The sequence below is a fragment of the Equus asinus genome, chromosome 10 (assembly GCF_041296235.1).
Source record: "Equus asinus isolate D_3611 breed Donkey chromosome 10, EquAss-T2T_v2, whole genome shotgun sequence".
In the NCBI taxonomy this organism is placed as follows: Eukaryota; Metazoa; Chordata; class Mammalia; order Perissodactyla; family Equidae; genus Equus; species Equus asinus.
The window spans coordinates 38,381,231-38,402,480 of NC_091799.1; the positions used below are offsets into that span (position 1 = coordinate 38,381,231).

General features: G+C 39.3%; 2 protein-coding genes across 4 annotated transcripts; one reads left to right on the plus strand and one right to left on the minus strand.

Annotated features, from left to right (window-relative positions):
- The first annotated feature begins 969 nt into the window (after window positions 1-969).
- Window positions 970-16,056, plus strand: LOC106830495 (phospholipid-transporting ATPase ABCA1). 2 transcript variants are annotated; one of them, XR_011506308.1, is made up of 4 exons: window positions 970-1,176; window positions 2,860-2,984; window positions 9,408-9,494; window positions 15,941-16,056. XR_011506308.1 is itself a non-coding variant. In XM_070519105.1 (3 exons), exons 1-3 carry the CDS (start codon window positions 970-972, stop codon window positions 3,491-3,493), a joined length of 507 nt encoding a protein of 168 aa, XP_070375206.1. In that variant the 3' UTR covers window positions 3,494-3,628. The 2 variants fall into 2 exon arrangements, 1 of the variants encoding a protein (XP_070375206.1); XM_070519105.1 differs by lacking the exons at window positions 9,408-9,494; window positions 15,941-16,056 and adding an exon at window positions 3,319-3,628.
- LOC106830494 (protein NipSnap homolog 3A) lies at window positions 1,172-21,036 on the minus strand. Of its 2 annotated transcripts, none has more exons than XM_070519104.1 (6): window positions 20,639-21,036; window positions 18,896-19,106; window positions 17,005-17,163; window positions 15,323-15,472; window positions 11,212-11,298; window positions 1,172-1,363 (listed from the first exon to the last, which is right to left on the minus strand). In XM_070519104.1, the coding sequence occupies exons 1-6, from the start codon at window positions 20,696-20,698 to the stop codon at window positions 1,173-1,175; spliced, it is 858 nt and encodes a 285-aa protein (XP_070375205.1). In that variant the 5' UTR covers window positions 20,699-21,036; the 3' UTR covers window position 1,172. The 2 variants fall into 2 exon arrangements, with proteins under 2 accessions (XP_070375205.1, XP_044635055.1); XM_044779120.2 differs by lacking the exon at window positions 1,172-1,363 and adding an exon at window positions 10,272-11,120.
- Between the last annotated feature and the right edge of the window lie 214 nt (window positions 21,037-21,250).

The following is a 21,250-nucleotide window of genomic DNA, read 5'->3' on the forward strand; positions in this document are numbered from 1 at the left end:
AGATGGTCCCGAGCCTGTGTATTTCTTGGAAAGAGGCGTGTTGGTTGATGCATGTTACCAGAGTCTCGTTTATGATTATCTCATTAATGAGAGCTGGTCTTTCACTTGCTTGGCTAATCCTTTCCTCATTCCTGTTTAGCTGCCCTTCTCATTTTTAAAGAGGTTTTAGTGAATATTTACTTAAAATTTTCAAATCACATATCCCATTCCTATTGCTCTTTCTCAGAGAAACCTATTAGGTTGTCAACGATAACCTATTTCACAGACAAGAGAACATCAGATTCCAATGTGCCTGATATCATGCAGGAGCTTCAAGTATATTGTCTTTTACTTAATCCCTTCTTATTCTCTTTCATTTCAGTTTGTGAAGTTTATATTTCCATTTTACAGATTAAAAGAAAAACATTGAACAAGAAGCTCAAAGAGGCTAGGAGACTTGCCAAAAGTAACAAAGTAAGTAGTTTAGAGCTGGTTGATTCATTTTAATTACTCTCCAATAATGCAGTGTTTGAGTATACCATAACTTCATTATTCTTTCCCCGTTGATATTTAAATGTTTCCTTATGTTTATTTTATACATAATGCTTCAGTGAGTAACTTTATGCATATCCTCTTGGGCACAACCTATAAGTAGAATTACTGAGTCAGCTTCACTGGTTCTTGCTTATTTGATCTTTAAAGTATCAGTTCATACTCCCACTGGCCGTGAATGGGATTTCCTTTGTCTCTACATTCTTTCTAGTTCTTCCACTGTAAGACTTTAATATTTGCCTATTTATGTGTGAGTAATAGCTCAATTTGATATACATTTCTCTGATTTCTTGTGAATTGAACATATTTTCATAATTTTATAGGCCATATTATTTTCATTTTTTGAGATCTCACTTTATTAGCATTACCCAATTTTCTGTTCTATTGTTCATATTTATCTCATTGATTTGAAGCCTTGCTGAAGATGCCAGAAGGAGCATGGTGATGTCCAAAGTGCCTAAGGTAATAGGTGACCTTGAGTGTTGGCTTCTTGCAGAATCCAGAGAGACAGACCTGCTCAGCGGGATGGACGGCAAAGGCTCCTACCAGGTGAAGGGCTGGAAGCTCACACAGCAACAGTTTGTGGCCCTTTTGTGGAAGAGGCTGCTGATTGCCAGACGGAGTCGCAAGGGATTCTTTGCTCAGGTGAGAAGTGCTGTTCCAGGCAAGGACTCGGCCTCATGGGTGGTCCCCCTGACCAGTGGAGGCAGGATAGCATCGTGGGTATGAGACGGATGCTGGAGCCAGATTATCCATCTTTCCATGTCAGTTCTGCTTCTTGTCACTGGTGTATCTGCGGGCAAGTTACTCCTCTGTGCCTCAGTCTCCTCAGCTGTAAAATGGGGACAATAATAGGACCTGTGACATGGGGTTGTTATGAGGGTTAAAATGAGTGAGTGCTTAGACTAGGCCTCACATTAGTAATTATTATTATTATTATTTTTAGTAGTTTTATTGTAGAGGAGAGCATAACAAGGACAAATTTAGAAAACCTGGCTGGGCAAATTCAATTTCCATAACCTAAGAGCTGATATGCCCAGATGCGCTTGACATATGAACTTATTGGAAATATTATTTTTCTCTAAACTGATGTTTAACTGCAAACTGGTAGAAAAGATAACCAGAGAGGTCAGAAAAAAATTGATGAAGAGAGACGACTCGGTACTCTTATTGCCTGTGTGTCAGAGTTTGCATGCTAACTGGCTTGGTTAGGAGGGAGAAAATTATTCCAGTCTATGAAGTCAAGTAGCACAGAGGAAGAGTCTGCAGAGATTCTTGCCTACACACTGCGGGTGATGCAGAGAGTGTGAGTTTGGAGCATCCAGACCTCGATTTGAATTCTGGTTCTGCTACTTATTTGCTGTGTGACTTTGGGCAAGTTACGTAGTCTCTGTTACCTTGTTTGTTGATTGGTGATAATGCTACTACTGCTTAGGGTTGTAAAAGTATTTGAATGAGATAATTCTTATTTCAGTACTTTCCCATGTAATTATTCACTCAGTAATAATTTTATGCATTGAAACCCTAGTTTATTAGACCCAGGGGCATCATTTAAATCTTTAAGGTTTTTTAAGCATAGGTTTTTTAGGAATAAATGGAAGAACCTTACAGTTTTCTTATAAAGTATGTACAGGTCCTTGTTCTCAGAGAAGGTACAGGGGTAAAGTTTGAGGAGGTGCAAGAAGGATTTAGATAATTATCCATTTTGAGGCCATCAAGGGAGACAATGGCTGCTTTCCTTTCTTGGAGACATTGCTGTAGAGTGGGTTTATCAGAATGTGGGATCTGAATGGGTCATCCAGTCTCGGTCTCAGATTACAAATGAGAAACTGAGGCCAGAGTTGGAGGTGACTTCACATGGATCCACTTGTAGTAGAGACAGAACCAGACTTCAGGTCTTCTGGCTCCTGGTCCAGGGCTTCTCCTCTCAGCCTTCCTCTGAGCTGAGCTGGGCTCATGGCCCAGTGTGTCTTTCTCAGGTTTTCAGAGGGAAAACGGCAGGACTCAATGTTCTAAGTCACCCTGACATGTGACCACTGTTTACTCTCTGAAGTTTTCAGTTTAGTGCCTCTCCTAGGTAGCTAAGGCTGGTAGCTCCTGCTGCTAGCTTCCAGATATCCCTTAAAGGGAAGAGATTTAGTTTTTAGACTCCACAGCTTCCAAGCCATCAAGAATGCCTTGGTGGAGCTGGAGTATGGGCCCTGTGTTCCTCATTTGCATGCTGGCTGGTCTGGGTGCTGGCTGGATGTGTAGGAGCTTGTCGTTTGGTTTTTCTAAAACTTGCTGTTTTTCTGGCATTCCTTTTCCCCCTTCGCCCCTTGGTTATAGATTGTCCTGCCAGCTCTGTTTGTCTGCATTGCCCTGGTGTTCAGTCTGATTGTGCCACCCTTTGGCAAGTACCCCAGCCTGGAACTTCAGCCCTGGATGTACAATGAACAGTATACATTTTTCAGGTATGTGTTGGCCTTCCGTACCCAAGGAAAGAGGTGAGCTCAGGCAGACCAAAGGTGTTTACTATGCTGAGGGCCAAGGGGAGGTGGACTCAAGATTTCCACAGTGGAATGGATTTTATCTGCTGTGGTTAAAGCCCCTACACAAACGAATATTGGACGCAAAGAACAGCAGTGAACAAAACCTGAAATAATAGTTCTCTGTGGCCGCATTTGAGCTCCTTTCCTCCTTATACTGCTGTTGTCAGGAACCATCATATGTGTTTATGTAAATAATCTGCCCTTGCAAAAGAAATCTTTGAGCTATAATATCTTTCGATATTCATTTTGTTTTTAGTGCTGAATGGATTCCGACCCCTAGCGAACCTGTGGACAGCAGAGCAGAACCCTGCCTAGTCTTTTTGCACCATCCTCTCCCCTTCCAGCACTGTATCAGACAATGCTCTGCTGCTATTCAAAAGGTTTTCATGGCCAATTTTTTCAGAAGTGGGTGGCCAGGTCCTTCTTCCTAGTCTGTCTGAGTGTGGAAGCGCCACTCAAACCTGTCCACCATGGGTGACCCTGCTGGTATTTGAAATACTAGTGGCATAACTGTCAGCATCACAACAACACACAGCCACCACAATATGACAACCGACAGATGGGTGGTGTGGTTCCCTGACAGGGAAATAAACCCAAGCTGTGGTTGTGAGAGTGCTAAATCTTAACCACTAGACCAGCCAGGCTATGTTTAATTTTTGTAGTTTAATCACAGGGCTTCCATATACTGTCAAAGCATTGCATCTCCAAGTTCTTGTTTTCTGCACAGTACAATTCAAGCATTTATTATCTATACTCTTAGGTTGTAGATACTGGCTAGTGTTTGTTCTTTTTTTTTTTTTTTTTTTTTTAAAGATTTTATTTTTTCCTTTTTCTCCCCAAAGCCCCCCGGTACATAGTTTTGTATTCTTCGTTGTGGGTTCCTCTAGTTGTGGCATGTGGGACGCTGCCTCAGCGTGGTCTGACGAGCAGTGCTATGTCCGCGCCCAGGATTCGAACCGACGAAACACTGGGCCGCCTGCAGCGGAGCGCGCGAACTTAACCACTCGGCCACGGGGCCAGCACCTAGTGTTTGTTCTTTAGATGAAAATAACCCCTACTCTATAACAATCCAGTGCTTCAAACAAAAGGATAAAGGAATTTCTCACTCTTGTTCAGCAGAAATTTTCTTCATTCCTGTAGTATTGATAGACCTTCAGATGGAGGGGATCATGTCAGTGATATAAAGACAAAGGATACTTAAAAAAAAACCAAAATCAATCAATCTATTTATGTATCTATCTATCTATCTATCTATCTATCTATCTCAGGTTTACTTTATTCTATGCTTTCTATTCCAGGCTCACCCTGTGTTGCCCAGGGCTGTGGAACATGGGCGGGTTATGTGTTTGTAATCTGTGCCCAGTAGTCTGCTTTCTAATTGTCCATGCAAATATTCAGTCAATAAAATCTGCCTCCCCTTTCCTAGAAAACCCTGGTTTTCTGTGCCTAATGGATAATTGTGAAAGTACTCTTGAAATACTGATCCTTAATGAATTTTACTTCATATTAAAATACATAACATAAATGTGTATATGCATGTGTGTGTTTATACATATATATGTGCACACACACATGCAACTTTATACATATTTATACAATCTCCACTTTAGAGTCCTGTCATCCTGATACCTCATGTGTGACCAGGGTCTGAGCTCCTTGTGGGTGAATCTGTGTTTTATTCATTTCTGTGTTAAGAACCTCGCACACAGGAAGTGCTTAATAAAGTGTTTAACTTAAAAACTTCTTCACATCCCAATTCCTAGTTTTAAGGAACTACTGAGCTGGCTGCTTCTCACGTACCCACATTAATGACATTCCTGAGGACGTGGAAACCCAGGAATTCTTGAATGCCCTCACTAAAGATCCTGGCTTCTGGATCCCATGTATGGAAGGAAACCCAATCCCATGAGTGCCACTTTAGACCCTCCATGGCTGGCTTCTTGTGCTTTTCACCTGTTTTGATCTCTGAAACACCGACTGCATTTATCAGCTGCATGCCACACTGTGGCCACCATCATTGATCCTTTGAATCATTTTTTATCTTAAAAAAGCTAATACAGTAACCTAATCAGAACATCTAGGAACAAACATCTGGGGAGTCTAACATCTTGCAAAGCAAATCATTATGGACATTTTTTACTGCTATAGAATATTAATATTGAATTTAATAGCTCTTTATACTTACTGGTCAAATGCTTTCTCCTTCTCCCCCTTCCACCAACTCCTGTACTTAAGCGCAGCAGTGGGCTGCCATTATATATAATTTGCAGTTTGGCTTATCAGCTTCTCCACTTTAATAAGCTTAAAAGATGACATACTTTTTGTAATAACGCATATTTTCTTCTTTTAAAGTCATATATTTTTATTACATTTTTCTTAAAAATCCCTTTTTAAGGCACTATTTAAATAAATTCAGTGAATACCCGTAAGCCTCTAAGTGTCTGGGCGGGAGAAGGCGAAGGTTGGTCAGGAGATAACTCAGTAAGACAGTGAAGAGAGGTGAGGAGCTTATAAGAGAGCCCAATGCTGGTAGAGCTGGCTTCAGTTTTCCAGGCTGGAAAGACAAGAGGCACAGCCCTGACTCAGAGGCTACAGCTTGGATGAAGAGCACGAGAAATGTGCATTGGAGGCAGTCTTAAGGCAGGATCTCTATACTGACAACTCAAATTTTAAAATTTTAAGTTTTGTAAAAAGTGGTGGAACTGAGGGGAATTTGACTGGGACACTTTCCAGTGGCATTTAACTTTATCTCAGCCAATCATTTCTTGAATATTTTAGAGTGTGAACTTCAGTAGGGCACCCTGTCTTCACTTAGACTTTTCCATTTAGTCGGTTGCTTTAGAGAGAAAACTAGAGAGCAACCCACAAAACTGTTTATTCAATTTTTCAGTACATACAAGTTAACAGAAGAAGTGTGGCTCTGCTTTTAAGTTGGAGAATTATGAACCTGGAAGGACACTAGAAATAACTTGTTGAAACAAATCATTTCATTTTATTTTTTTTCATTTTATACACTTTATTTTTTGTTGGATAAATTTGACATGCAACATTGTTTAAATTTAAGGTGTATGTCAGAAACAAGTCATTTTATATTTTTATTTTACCCATGGAGAAAATAAGCCCCAAGAGGGTGAGTGACTAGTTGATGGTCTCACAGTAATCCATGGGGGCTGCCTCCTCCACAAGTGAGTCTCTTTCCTGTGTGACTGAGCAGGTGGGGGTGCAGGGTGGGCTGGGAGCTTCTGCTTGGCAAGAACGAGTGGATGACGTATCATTCAGGAGGGTCTCTTTCAGTCCTGATCTTAATTCTTGCCATAGGGAAAAGTGTGTGAGTTTGAGGGCAGGGGCCTTGGACCACATTCTTCCCATATCTGAGGGTGCTTAGCCTGTTTCTCTATTTTGAAAAGTCAGCCTAGGTTACTGATTTTGTTTGTGTTTAAGGCAGAACACAACACTCTGGATCAATGGGCTGTGGAAGAGACACTGTGGCCTCTCCCACAGTGGTGGTGACGCAGGACAGGCTGTGACAGGTCCAGCTTCATCCCTGGTTCTGCCACAGATGAGATGGTGACCTTGTATTGGCCACTCTGAGTCCCGGGGCCTGTTTCCTCATCTTTGAATTAGGGAGGCTGGCTCATAAAACTTCTGCGGGTCTCCTCAACTCTGACATCCTCTGAGACTCTGAGTGTGGGAAGCAGTGCTGAGCCATTTTTTTCTGAGATGGATTTCAGGAAGAGGCCTGCTTGTGATCTCTCTCTGCTGCTTTATCAGGATTCAGGTTGCAGGGTGAGGACAAGCAATTTTAAATGGGTGTGAGAACTTGAAGAGGTCCTGGTTACCTGTCTTTAAAATAACAGCTAATCTATTCATCAGTATGATTCGGATGAACAGTATGAATTGAAGAAGTCATTAGGCATAGCCAATGATGCTACTCCCTAAATAAAAACGTTTTGTGACTATAAAGCATCATATTTTACTGTCTATTGTTTAGTAGTTTAGAAAAGTTTCCTGGAGAAGACTTTGGCTTGGCATAAGTGAATGGCCAGTGCCAAGAGCAGAATGGACCAGGTCTTGGTGGTTGGCTGATGGCGGTGCCTGGGCCCTATGGGCAGGTTTGGTCACACTGTGGTCCATGTTTGAGGGACATGTGTCACTGTTGTCCTTGTTTTGTTTTCTGCCCCAATTCTGGTCCATAAAACACATGTGCTTGGTTTACTTTGAATTTAAAAAGCTGCTAGGGGGCTGGCCTGGTAGCGCAGTGTTTAAGTTCGCACGTTCTGCTTCTTGGCGGCCCGGGGTTCACAAGTTCGGATCCCTGGTGCAGACTTGGCACCGCTGGGCAAAAGCCATGCTGTGGTAGGCGTCCCACGTATAAAGTAGAGGAACATGAGCACAGACGTTAGCTCAGGGCCAGTTTTCCTCAGCAAAAAGAGGAGGATTGGCAGCAGTTAGCTCAGGGCTAATCTTCCTCAAAAAAAAAAAAAAAAAGCTTCTAGTTCAGTCATATCTTATTTGATAAGGAGGTTTTTGAATTGGTTTAATCCAAAGTATGTCTTATATCCTAGTAACGCTTTTTTGCCAAATCAGATTCTCAGAGGGTCCTGTGTACTCAAGGACAGTTTTTCAGGCTTTTTACGTGGACTCAAGAAGGATTTGGATGGAAGAGGTGTTATCAAAACCACCTCTTTTCCCTGCTTTTCAACCCATTTGTCCCTCTTTTAGTTTTGAAGGGAGAGGTGGAACTGGGAAAGAAAGAAGGAAGAATACTTGAAGTCCGTTCATACCTCTTGGAAAATAAGATACCTTACATGGCTGCCTCAAAACTTACCTCCATCACTGCTTCCCACTTTTCCTCTTGGCCTTTTCTTCAAGGGCCAGGACCCACAGAACTCTGAGCAGAGCAAACTAGACCCCCCTATGGTGGCCCTAATGCTAGGAAAGAGCCACAGCCTGTCTATAAGCCCTCCTTAGCCTGTCTGGTCAGTGTCCCTCACTGCTCAGCCTGACTCCGCATCTGCTTGCCTTGAGACCCAAGTTCAGGCCTGAGCCCACAAGGTTGGAGGAGCAGCTGTGAGATGAATGATCATTCTTTACTCAATGTCTCAGATGTCTCAGTCTGTCTGTAATCAGGCCCAGGCTCCTCCCCTTTCCTATTTAGTTTCTATTAGCCCCTAGGCAGCAATCATAGAGTTAAGAGATTGCCAGAATCCATTAGAGGAGGCCGAGGTGTAACTTTCTCTAACTTTGGACTTTCTTTGAAGAGGAAATTCATCTGAATGAAGCTTGTATATACTCATGTGATGTTTTCTGCTAAGGGATATCATGTTCCACACTGTCTGTGTTTTAATTTACGCTGTTCTTATAGATATAGTGGGTTTCCCCTGGGTGCCATTACTTCTCAATCACTTTCTCCAAGTCAAAATTAAGGATGCCATCAAACTAGTGAAGAAACACTTGAAGCTGGCCAAGGTACTTTATGCATCCCAAGACATGTCAGAAAAATGGGCCCAGAGTCCTGGTACATGGGAGTAGTTGGCATGTAAATCAGATGACCTAGCAGCTTATTAAGACTACTGAATAAAAGCCATCACTGGCATTTACTGATCTTGTGTCAGCCAAGGCTGAGCTACTCTGTATATTTAATAATTGAAAGTGTAGATTCTGGGTATGGAGCATGGCAATTATTGTTTCTACTTATCTCCCACAGAATATCAATATAGGTCACTATGAATTTTATACCATACCTTGTGTAATGGGCTTATAAGACCATTCTTATAACAATGTATTAGAATTTTTGTACCAGATTGATATGCTATACACTGTTGTTTTCAAATTTATTTACAGCTGTAAGAATCTCACTTATTTGCATAGTATCCCACTAATATTTCTGTTTATTGTTTTTAAGTGACACCAGTCCTTTGTCTGTGAGAATTTACAACCTGCTGCTCTTATAAGGTCAAGAATAGTGGACCAAAGTGAACGCCATTAGGCTACTCTCAGACCTCTTTCAATATTTTCATTTTGGTACTGGACTCTTTTTTTGGACTCAGTGAAATCAGTTTTGCATTTGAATTTTCAGTCTTTTTGACTTGGAAACAATCATGTTTTAACTCTGAATAAAATAAACTAATTTTATTTATTGGACAGATGTTTTCCCCTGGGCATCAGATATTCATGTGTGTTTGTGTCCTCCTTGATTGAGTTCTCAACTGCATCAGTGACCCCTCAGATTCTCAATGACTTGCTCTTTTCCGGAAGAGCATGTCATTGGACATCCTTGTGTCCATCTGTGTCATCTCTGTGACGTCCTTCATCCCAGCCAGTTCTGTTGTCTTCCTGATCCAGGAGCAGATCAGTAAAATGAAGCACCTACAGATCATCAGCAGAATGAAGTCTGTCATCTACTGGCTCTCCAGTTTTGTCTGGGACATGGTAAGAACACTGGCCCGCTGCTACTTTATAAATCTCCATCAGGGCTGTGGACTGGATGAAAGAGCCCCTGGCTATCACCAGGAAATGTTTTAGCTAGTCTAAAGACGAACGAAAAAGGAAAAAGGCAGAGGCAGTTATATACTTTCATGACACCAAATATGGTGTAAAGCATAGAGCCAATCTCACACCAGAGAGACCCTCTGTCCACAATGACTGCAATTGATACCACCATCACATAATTTCCTAAAAGTGACAACTTTTCAAAGGAACACTGAAGTGGAAGACAGTCAGTCAAAACTCCAGTGCCTCTAACCTGTCTGATAGGTTTTAACCTCGAGATTCAGGCTATTCTCTGCCTTAGGAGGAAATTCGTCTGTCCTTTGAATCCCTGAGGACCAGCAAAATGAGAGTTGACTGTGCTTCCTGTTTTTCAATTTTCCTTCAGACAGCTAATAAATAATTTACTATGTTGTATTTGTAATATATGTTAGAAACACAAAATAATATAGCTGTAAATATAGGAGAGCTTAGAAGTACCAAGTCTAGTTTAAGAAGGCTGAGGCACTCAACTAAAATAAAAGTTATTTGTGGGAAAATCCCAGCACATCTGTGACAGTACTGAAGAAATTCTCCTTGTAGGGTTACTATCATGCTATTTACTTGAGGTAACAAAATTTACAATACAGTACAGTATTACTGTCTCATTACCTTATAGCAACACAACGATAGCTCCAGAGAAGAGGATAAAAATATAAAACACAATAAAAAGAATCAGAATGGTTATATAGGCTTTTATTAGGGCAAACATTTCCATAACCATAAATCTCTCATTAAAACAAACAGATGTCCCAAGTATCTCTCTCAAACAGTGATCCAAATTAAAGTAAGAATTAGTAAAATTAACTGTAAATGAAGACATTTCAGCATATAAACCAATGAATCTTCAACTGAGATTTTTAATACCAGGACCTAATAGTATTTTTCAAGTAAGTGATGAATTATTAATGTGAAAACCATAATTAATACAGGTGACACAGATGATATACTTTTCCATAGTAAAGAAATATGTTTAATGTTTTTATGAATCCTCTTTAGTATTACAAAATAAACTTTATTGGAAAAAACTTTGAAAATCTCAGAAAAACAGAAACAGTGAAAAGGTTGACAATGTATATAAATAATTAAAAATATTATCACAGGCATGGAAATGTAATCATTTGAATATAATAAAATGCTATAAAAGCAGGAGCTTGTCAAAATAGAGAATAAGAGATATTCTGAAACAAGTGAAAAATCAAGATCTTGTAGTAATTAAAAGTATTTTTATAACGTATGACAGTTACTGAAATGCCAAGGGGAAAATCAACAGAACTAGTTCCTGAAGTTGCTGTGACTATGTAAAAAGGTAGCTTTTAAAAATGCAAGGGACATAGTGAATTAACTCACCACCTCCTTCAAATAAAAATGAGAATCTCTTGGGAGAATTTAAGCACCTTTGGCAGACACATCTTATGGCAGTTAATGAAATGCTTCATATTTCAGTGGAAAACTATTTCAACGGTGAAAATGAGGTAGGAATCAGAAGCATATTCTGCTGAGACTCAAGGAAGTTAACACTTTCTCGAACTGGAAAAAACATTTCATAAGAAGGCATATAAAGTTATTGACTGAATCAAATTTGTTCTAAAAATCATTCATGCCTAGTGAAACAGCTTACCCGCTGCCACAACTCTGGGATCCTCATGAGACTCATGTCTCCCAGCTGCTCGACTATCTGCACTCTCATTCCACCAAAGAACGTGAACTGCAGAAATAAACCAGAAATAGGATCTGAGATTATGGCATTATTACAAATAAGAAATACAGGAAAATCAGAGTGTTGTCTTGTTCTTTAAATCAGAATAGTGAGTATCAAAAAGGTAAAACTTAGTATGTTGATAAGATTTCAGAGGGGTTAGAGATTTGGGGGAGAAATTTATAAATAATCAAACTGCTTTTATAGATGAAGAAAAAGAAAGCTGGAGAGGGGAAGTAAAGTAACAGATAAAGACACAATCAAGACTAAATGGAAGTTTCATCACTTCCTAATACATTTTATTTTATTTAAAAAAAGCAAGAGTATAAAAATATTGTGTTTACTACTGATAATTTGGATGATACAAAGAAGAAAATAAAAAGTAACAATCCTAACTGCCAAGAGAAAACCTCTATTAATATTTTAGTGTATTTCCTTTAAAAAATATGAGTAAAATCAAATTAGGGTCTTACTGTATATTATGCTTAGTAATAGAGTTTTAAAAATCAACAATGATTATTTTCTATTGCAATAACATTAATTTTTAATGGTTATCTGAATTCCTCCTTATAGATATAACAACATTTTACCCCAACTAACTCCTTATTGTTGAACAATTAGATTATTTCCAATATTTCAATATTCTATGACATACTGAAACAAACATTCTCGTGCATAATTTTTAATAAAATTTTTATAATTAAAATGTAACGCATTTTAGCTTTATATGAAAATGCAGATAAAAAGTGAAAATAGGAATCATTTCTATACCACCCATAAATAACCACTTTTATATTTGGTGTATCTCCTTCCATATTTATGTATATCTGTATGTATTTTTATATATATTTATAAATACATAAACACATATAAGAATATATGTTTATGGTTATATAAATATAAGAGATACACGAGGGATATATGTATATTTCTGTATTACATGTCTATTACATAAAGGGTAATACCCGGGGCCGGGCCGGTGGCGCAGTGGTTAAGTGCACACATTCCACTTCGGCAGCCCAGTGTTCACCGGTTTGGATCCCAGATGCAGACATGGCACTGCTTGGCAAGCCACGCTGTGGTAGGCATCCCACATATAAAGTAGAGGAACATGGGCACGGATGTTAGCTCAGGGCTAGTCTTCCTCAGCAAAAAAAAGAGGAGGATTGATTGGCAGCAGATGTTAGCTCAGGGCTAATCTTAATCAAAAAAAAAAAAAAGGAGGGTAATACCCCTTTGTTTCCAATGTTTTCCTATTGTAAACAATGATAACATAAACTTCCTTAGAGCAGCACCTACATGTATATCTATAATAACAATGTCGTTGACAACTACTACTAATGTTTAGTAGGTGCTTACTATGTGCCAGGCCTCGTTTTACATTTTTCACGTATTAACTCATTTAGTCTTCATAATAATCTTTGGTGGTAGGTTATGATTATCATCATTTTATGGATGAGGAAACTAAGGCACAGTGAGGTTAGGTAACTTACCCAAGGACACAAAGTTATAAGTGATGGAGCTGGGATTCAAACCCAGGCAGTCTGGATCTGATTATTTTCTTAATATATCTCCTAAAATTTAAATTGAGAGAACCAAAGAATATTTCTTATATAGATACAGTTATGGATATACAGTGTATATATTATACACTGTGCTCCAGAAGTGAAGTAATGATTTATACTTAGCATATTACCATTCTCCTAGAACACTGAGAATGAATTTAAGGTGAAAAAGTGTGTGCACAGGGGCTGGCCCCATGGCCGAGTGGTTAAGTTCATGTGCTCTGCTGCAGGCGGCCCAGTGTTTCATCGGTTCGAATCCTGGGCGCGGACATGGCACTGCTCATCGAACCACGCTGAGGCAGCATCCCACATGCCACAACTAGAAGGACCCACAACTAAGAATATACAACTATGTACCGGGGGGCTTTGGGGAGAAAAAGGACAACAATAAAATCTTAAAAAAAAAAAAAAAAGTATGTGCACAGTTTCAGTAGTTTTCTCTTATTAAAAGTTATACATGTCCATTGTAGTAAATTAGAGACTTAAAAAACTTAATTTCATCATTCAAATATGACTATATATTTTATATCCTTTCAACTTTACTTCTTGTATTACTAAACACACCTACACATCCCATGCATATTTCCTAGACTATTGGCAAAAACAATTAAAAAATTAAGGCTTTTTATATATATTGTCAAAAATTTAGGGGGAAAAAATTAAGCCAATCTGAACCGTACACAATATAATAGTACTTATTTTTCCCTGACCTATCTAATACCAAATCTAATATGTCTTTATTAGGTGAAAAATGGCATCTCATTATAGTTTTAATCTGCATCATCTTTAATGCATAGTTAGTAGTCATCTGTGTATCTACCTTTGCATAAGTTCTTATTTTTCTTTTGGATTTCATTTGTGGTATTCTGAGAATGCACAAAGTTTGAGGCTTTGTATAATAAAATCATCAGTTGATTCTTTTTTCCTTTATAGTTTCCTCATTTGCTTTTTGGCTTAAAAATATCATTCCCATCCATATTATTAAATACATGCAGCTGTATTTTGTTTTAGAAATTCTATGAATTCAATTTTTTTATTGAAATCTATAATCTATCTTCATTTTATTTTAGTGTATAGTGTGAGATAAGCATCTAATAATTTTCATAGTAATTTTTCTCCATGCATTTTCCAACTTGAACATACATCTATTTTTGTATAGTCTGACTCTTTTCTTATACTATATTACTAGAAATTGAATTTCTGGGCAACGATCAGCTCAGCTTTGCATACATTAGAGGTTTGAGATATCCATTGGGCATGAAGTGGAGAAGACAAGGAGGCAATTGGATATTATGAGTCTTTCAAATATTTATTAGCTATTCTTAGTCATTTATCCTTTCACATAAACTTTACAAACATTTTTCAGTTTGCCACAAAAAAATCCTCTGAAATTCTAATTGGAGTATCTTTCAACTCTATAAGTTAAATATCCCCAAAGCATGTTTTATTAAACACATTAATATACTATATATATAGTATTTATACTATATATACCTAAGTAGTGGGAAATGGGTAGTTTTTTCTTTGGGCTTGACAGTGTTTTTAATATTTATAATAAGTATGTATTACTTTTTCACCCAAAAACAATCTCCTATCCCATGTAATGTTACTAAAAAAAAAGTCACAAAAGGTCCAAACCAACTTCTAGTTCTGGGGATGTAATACACAACATGATAACTATAGTTAACAATATCATATTATATATTTGAAACATGCTAATAGAGTACATCTTAAAAGTTCTCATCAGAGGGGCTGGCCTAGTGGCATAGTGGTTAAGTTTGCATGTTATGCTTTGGTGGCCGAGGCTTCATGGTTTCAGATCCTGGGTGCAGACCTATACACTGCTTATTAAGCCATCTTGTGGTGGCGTCCCACATATAAAGTAGAGGAAGACTGGCACAGATGTTAGCTCAGGGACAATCTTCCTCACCAAAAAAAAAAAAGTTCTCATCTCAAGAAAAAAACGTTCTTATCATGAGAAAAAATATTTGTAACTATGTGAGGTGATGGATATTAACTAAACTTATCGTGGTAATCATTTCACAATATATACATATATCAAATCATTATGTTGTACACCTTAAACTTTATACGATGTTATATGTAAGTTATATCTCAATAAAACTAGAAAATAGAAAAAATCAATAAAAGTACATTTAGAGGAAAAAAACGATGATGAAAGGAACAGACGATTTCTTGAGGTTCCTTGCAGTTTTTAAAATTTTATCATTTTGATGTATCAGGGAAAAGAAGTTCAGTATTTGAAAAAGGCTTCATAAGGTATTAATATTCTAAATAAATAAGATGTATAAAAGGTTTGTTCAAACCTTAAAATTATAAGAAACTAAAAATTTGGCAATAAAAAATAAAATATATTCCATACTGAGAACAGAGACAAACCGACCCAAGGAACTTAAGTAGATCACCAGTATACTTTGCAATTTCATAGAAGAAATGGATTACTATACCTCGGTTGAGTGCTCCATATTCTGTGTGGAAAACTCCAACTAGTTTTGAGTAGCCTCGATTGACATGAGTATGAACTGCCCTTTTAAATGGATCACCCCACAGAGCTGGCCCACCAGGTTTCATCTGAAAAGTAGCCAGTTCATAGACTCCTAGAGGAAGGAGAATTATTATTTTACAGGACACATCCAAACAATTTCTAATCACGTTTAGTTTGGTTCCAGTGGAAGGTTAATCTACATATACAGATTTGGAGGATCATACATGTATACATGTTTATGTAGATATATTAATAATTTTCATTGTTTTTTTCGCTTTTATGTTTACAAAGTCCTTGTCCTAGTTTAAGGGTCAGTTGTTAAGCTTATCATACAAAACAAAGGAAAAGGACTGAAAGCTATAAGTAAGCTATTGTCTAAAATATATTTAATTGGTAAAATTTGTCAATAAAACAGTGACATTTATAATGAGAATGTGAGAGTTTTATAATGGCATAGGATTTTTTAGCTGCCTGAGTCTATACTTTTAAAAAAGAACTGAATAAGGAAGTATTTCCATTCTCTTACAGTTCCATTCTTCTAATTTCTACTACTTTTTTCTTTATATAATTTCTCCCACAGGGTTCCATTTCTAACAGGAGCAGCGAGTAAATAATGGACCTGAAGTGACTGCCTCAGCGTTTTTAAAGAAAAGAAAAACCCTAAAGGAGATGGTTTTATTATTCCTAAATAACCAGGTAAATACTTGAAAAGCATTTTACCTTCTGGATGGAATATAAGGTGGGTGGAGAGAAAGAAACTAGGGGGCAAGTAGATTTGAGAAGTAAAAAAGGAAAATATGCAAAAGTTACTGAAAAATCATGAACAACCCAGAGGAAGAGAACCAAGATTTGAGACTGAGAAGCCAGCTAGTTCATTTAGACAGTGCTGAAAGGCAAGGGGCATCTACATGGGTAAGGATCAAATAAGACTTTTCAGATCTCTTTTACGTAAAATGCACTACAAAGTTGGGAATAATAAGGGAAATAAAATAAATTTAAATTAGCTTATGCTTTTTCTAATCTGACCTTTGTTTAAAACTGGATTGAGGTAATTATTTCTTTAAGTCAGCAAGAAGTGAAATCAGCAAGAAGACAAATCTTTAGGAATTATTTTCAAACTGAGAAATAAGAAAGAGGAAGAAATAAAAGTTAGACTACAGTAATACAACTTGGCAATTTCAGTTCATTGATTACCCCAGTCAATTTTATAAGCAAACATGTACAAAATTATTTAAGATTAGTTATAATTTATGGAAAAGTACTTTTATATTTAAAAGTTTATATTATTTAAAAATTATGACAAAATATCGCACACTATCCATCACCTACCCACACATGTTCCCTGCTTTCAAGGCCCAGCTGCTCGACCTTTACTCACCATGTCAACTTTTCTATAATACAGCTAAACTTTAAGTATCAGTAAGATACCAACTTGGAAAAATACTTCATCATTTAATGCTCATTTTTTAAAGGATAAGCTAAGAGCTCCAATTTATTTTTATCTCAGTGATCAACATATGTGCTTATATTAGACAAAGGATTAAATACATTAATCCTTTTCCGGTAGAACTTTAGTTTTTATAGTTTAAAGTCTTTTGTATTTTCTCCATCAAAATTCAAAGTGACTAAGAGGGAAGGACTTACCTTCTTTTGGAGGTTTTTCTAATTTGCTCCATGGCACCAGGTAAGCAATCTCACTCTCTTGTTTATCAATAAGAGCCAAGTTGGGAATGAGAAATTTTTCTTGCCATTCCTTATCTTTGGCCAAGGCTTTCCGAACTTCAGTTCGATGAGCAAAATTATCTATGGGAAGAAAAGGAATAAGAAAACACTGTACTTTTTCTGAATTTCACTCAACTCAGCAAATGTTCATTGAGGCTGCATAAGGACATTGTGTTATATCAGTGGATACACCAACATATATAGACGTGACATCTGTCCCCAAGTTTCTCATGGTCTAAGAGGGGAGCAGAAATGTAAACAACTAATGCTAATGTGAGACAGGCGGCTTTATAGGCTCTACCACTTGGTAGGTAGTTGTGTGACTTAGGTAAGTTATTGAATCTTTCTGTGCCTGGTTCTTACTCTGTGAAATGGGATAATGATAATAGCGTCTACCTCCAGGGTTGTTGTGAGAATTAGCTACCTGGTTAGTACTCAATATATATTCACTATTTGTATTAATTTAATTTGAGGCAATTAAGTTATAGTGCCAGTTTAGAAAAAGGCAATTTTTCTTTGGTGGTGAGGGGTGGTTAGGTCAGGGTACACCCTGAATTAAATTTAACATAAATGAAATTAAGATGCACTTTTATAGCCTCTTGTTCTTTGAACAAACAGCTTATAAAGAAATAGTGCTGATTCTTTTACTTATTTTCACTCATTCTTTTTACCCAGTACTATTTCTTTTCTGTTTGATACGAAACAGGTATAAATATGTACTAACATATGGGCATAGTACTATATTTACTGTTAGGGCCTCATAAGACTCATGGTAAAAGAGTTTTCTATGGTTCATGCTGCAGGTAAGGAATAACATTTATCTTAGCCTAAGTAAGTTATATCAGGACCTTACTAGTAATTTTTTTAATGGGATACAATTCAGCTGGTGGCACACTAAATTGTGCATAAATTGTTTTGTAATGGGGTTTGTTATGTTACAACATGGAAAACCCCGAAACTATAGCCATGTTAAGTATAGAATGAACACTTTTCATATTAAAGTATTTTATGCCTGTTAACTGTGGACACTGATGACCAAACAATAAATGAAATTATTGAAAGTTCTTTGGCTATCATCAAGTCCTGAATGTGGACTTCACTGAAGATCAGACACTGAAGCAACAAACACTCTGGGAATTCCTGTAGCCTGTTCTTCTTCCTCTACTAAACCAGCGGCAGGTTAGCTTCAATGTGGGGAGAACTCTGATTCCTTTTCCTTTACTTCCCTAGACTGTATAGTGACAGTGAATTCCTTGAAACTCTGGGCTGCAGAAATAAAACAGAAGTGGTCCTGAGACATAACAGGATGATTAAATCTTACAGATGGGTGAGGGCTTCAAAGTTAACTATCATCCTCTATCAACCTCCATTTCCCTAAAGGCCCTAGATGTTTGAATGATACCTGCTAAAACTGATATCCAGTCCTGGCTTCAATAATAAGAAAAAATAATTCTACTTTTCTTTTATGATCTTAACCCATGTGGGTTCTTGCAATCACTACTTTAAATTTTTCATAAACCATCTTTATAATAAATCATTCTAAAATTTTTCTGAGAGTTAAAGTCTAGTTCACAATTTTATGACTTGAAATTTGAGATGCCACATTTTCCTATCACATTCCCATATGATAATATTTGTTCCAGCAAATGGGCTGTTAGAGGTGTAATCACTGAGTTTATTTGTTTTGGTACTGCTTTTTAAAAGTTTTATTAAGCTGTGTATATCTATAGTAATATAGATCCAAGAACTAAGTCTCATGTAACATCCAAGAGAATGAAAATCTGTACTGAATACTTAAGCAGTTGACTCATACCATACTTCCAAATATGAAACACTTTATTCATTCTGCCTCCAAATTCTACACTCCAAAATCCAACCAATTCAGAATGAGCTGTCCGAAGATGAACGTTTTTCTTAAAATTTTCCAGGAACTCATTCATCTTTGAGGGCTTAAGATAATAGGTACGGAATTCATAGAACGTTCCTTCATATTGTCTGGGGCCTGTAGCAAAAGATGAGCACACCTGAAGAAAGATAAGGCAAATTTAAGTATTTTGGGAAGGCACGGTTTCTAATATTATGTTACAACTAATCTGAGTCTGGAAACAAGGGACACTCAGTAGAATCATAATCTGTGTTTGTGCTTCTGTTGTCATCTCTCCATAGACACTTGTTTAGAGAGATGTCAATAAAGTTAACTAAATATTTTAAATATATAGCTACTGTTTCCTAGAAAGGGGTCCAATTTTAGTCACTTTTTCATGAGAAATTGCTCATAAGAAGGCACTGGGGCACCTTCTTTACCTAAGAACTATAATTTGGATCCTGATAAATTTTACAAATAGTGTTTCCTTATTTAGCCCATATTCCATCAATAATATAGGTGTTAGTTAAGCATTTTAAAAAGTTTTATAAAATATACAGGTATTTTGGCTGGCATAATAGAAATGTGTTCACTAGCAAAAAATTGATTCTTTTTTAAAAAGGTTCTTAAACAATGGAACTACACTGGGGAGGAAGCATGAGTGCTTCAGGATCGTGTGTCTCCACATTAGGGCTCACTCTCCACAACAATGACTTTCAATTCACTTAGAACAACTGGTCCACGTTTAATTAACTCAAATTTCAGAATAAAGTTGTAAGGAATAATTCTTCGCCCTCCCCCAGTAAAGAGAGAATCAGAAGGATATAGACTGTACTGCTAATCTCCGGTGAAAGGGCCATTAATGCCTCTTCCTTAGTTTTCACCAGAAAGTCAGTCTCTAGGTTAACCCCCTTCTTGTCCTGCCCGTTGAGAAAGGAGTACTAGTCTAAACATCTAAAGGAAAAAAATCTCCGGTTAGATTCCGATAAGCCAATTCCCTACAGATAAGGCTGACACAAAAATCTACCCAGCATACTTCTCATCTAAGGTTAATTGAGTTTATCATATTTGCTGCGAGGTTCCTGACCCGCCCGGCTTGGGCGCCGAGCGCAGGAGACACCGGGCAGCTGGGCAGCTGCTCCACCGCCCGCACCCTGGCCTCCTCTTCAAGGTTCTCTGCAAAATGCTCGGGAGCTGCCTATTTCGTTGAAAGCCGGGAGGCCGGTTCTGCCGCCAGCGGCGGGTGGACGTTTTCTCCTGCTGCCTCCAGTCTGGAGGGGCCGGCTTGTCAAGCGACCAATCGATAGTTGAGCCCACACCAGGCGGCACAGGCCCCAGCGCGCCGAGCACAGGAGCGGGGCGGCAGGGAAGCCGGGGCCGGCGCTGCAGGGGTGTCCTCAGGGCCGCCTGGCACCTGGGCCAGAAACCCTCTGTCCACGGCTGTCTGCGAGCCGCCCGGGAGGCGACACTGGCAGCGGGTCTTCCCCCGTCGACTCCCTTCCAGCTCCTGCGCATCCCGGGGTCCCCGCCTCCCGGGTTCTGGGACTCGCGCTAGAACGCCGGCGGCGGCACCGCGCTCGCAGGTTTGACGCGCCAGCCGGGTGGGCGCATGCGCGGGGCCGCGCGCTCCCGCAGACGCCCGCTCCGCCCCTCCCCCAAAGCGCGGCCTGGGCGCGTCCCCGCCGCCGGTACCTGAGGCGCGAGCGTCCGCGCGGCCAGAACCCTGGTCAGGCAGCTTCGGAGGCCGAGCATGGCGCCGCTTCGAGCGCAGACGGCAGCCAGCCGGGACTCTCTCGGAGTAGCGTCGTCTTACGCCTTCCCCACTGGCGGAGAGCGGCGACCGCAGCCAGGGCGGCGCAGGCTCGGGGCGGGCCCGGCGGGGTCAGCTCCGCCCCGGCGCCGGGGAGGAGCGGCCAGACCGCCCAATCCGCCAGGCGGGCCGGCGTGGCGCGTGTGTGTCCGCACGGAGCCTCGGGTCCCGTGGGTTTCCTCAGACGGTCTCACCCGGGACGCCCGAGGGGACGTTAGGATTGGCTGAAGGCTGAGGTCGCTCCCGGACCTGCTTTCCGGGCCCGTCGCCTCATTTCCACGCGCAGTTCGGAACGACTCGTGAATGTGTGTGTGGACGCGAGTGTCTGTCCGCTGAGGGGGAGGATGGATGCGCAGGTGTGATGCTTTGGTTACGATGGTGGAGGGTTTTGCCGGCGTTCAGTTTTGTTGGGTATGATGTGCGTGTAGCTGCCGACCAGGGAGCCTTCGCTGTTCTGCACTGAGTGAATTCTCCTTCCTCGTCGCCACCTCCAG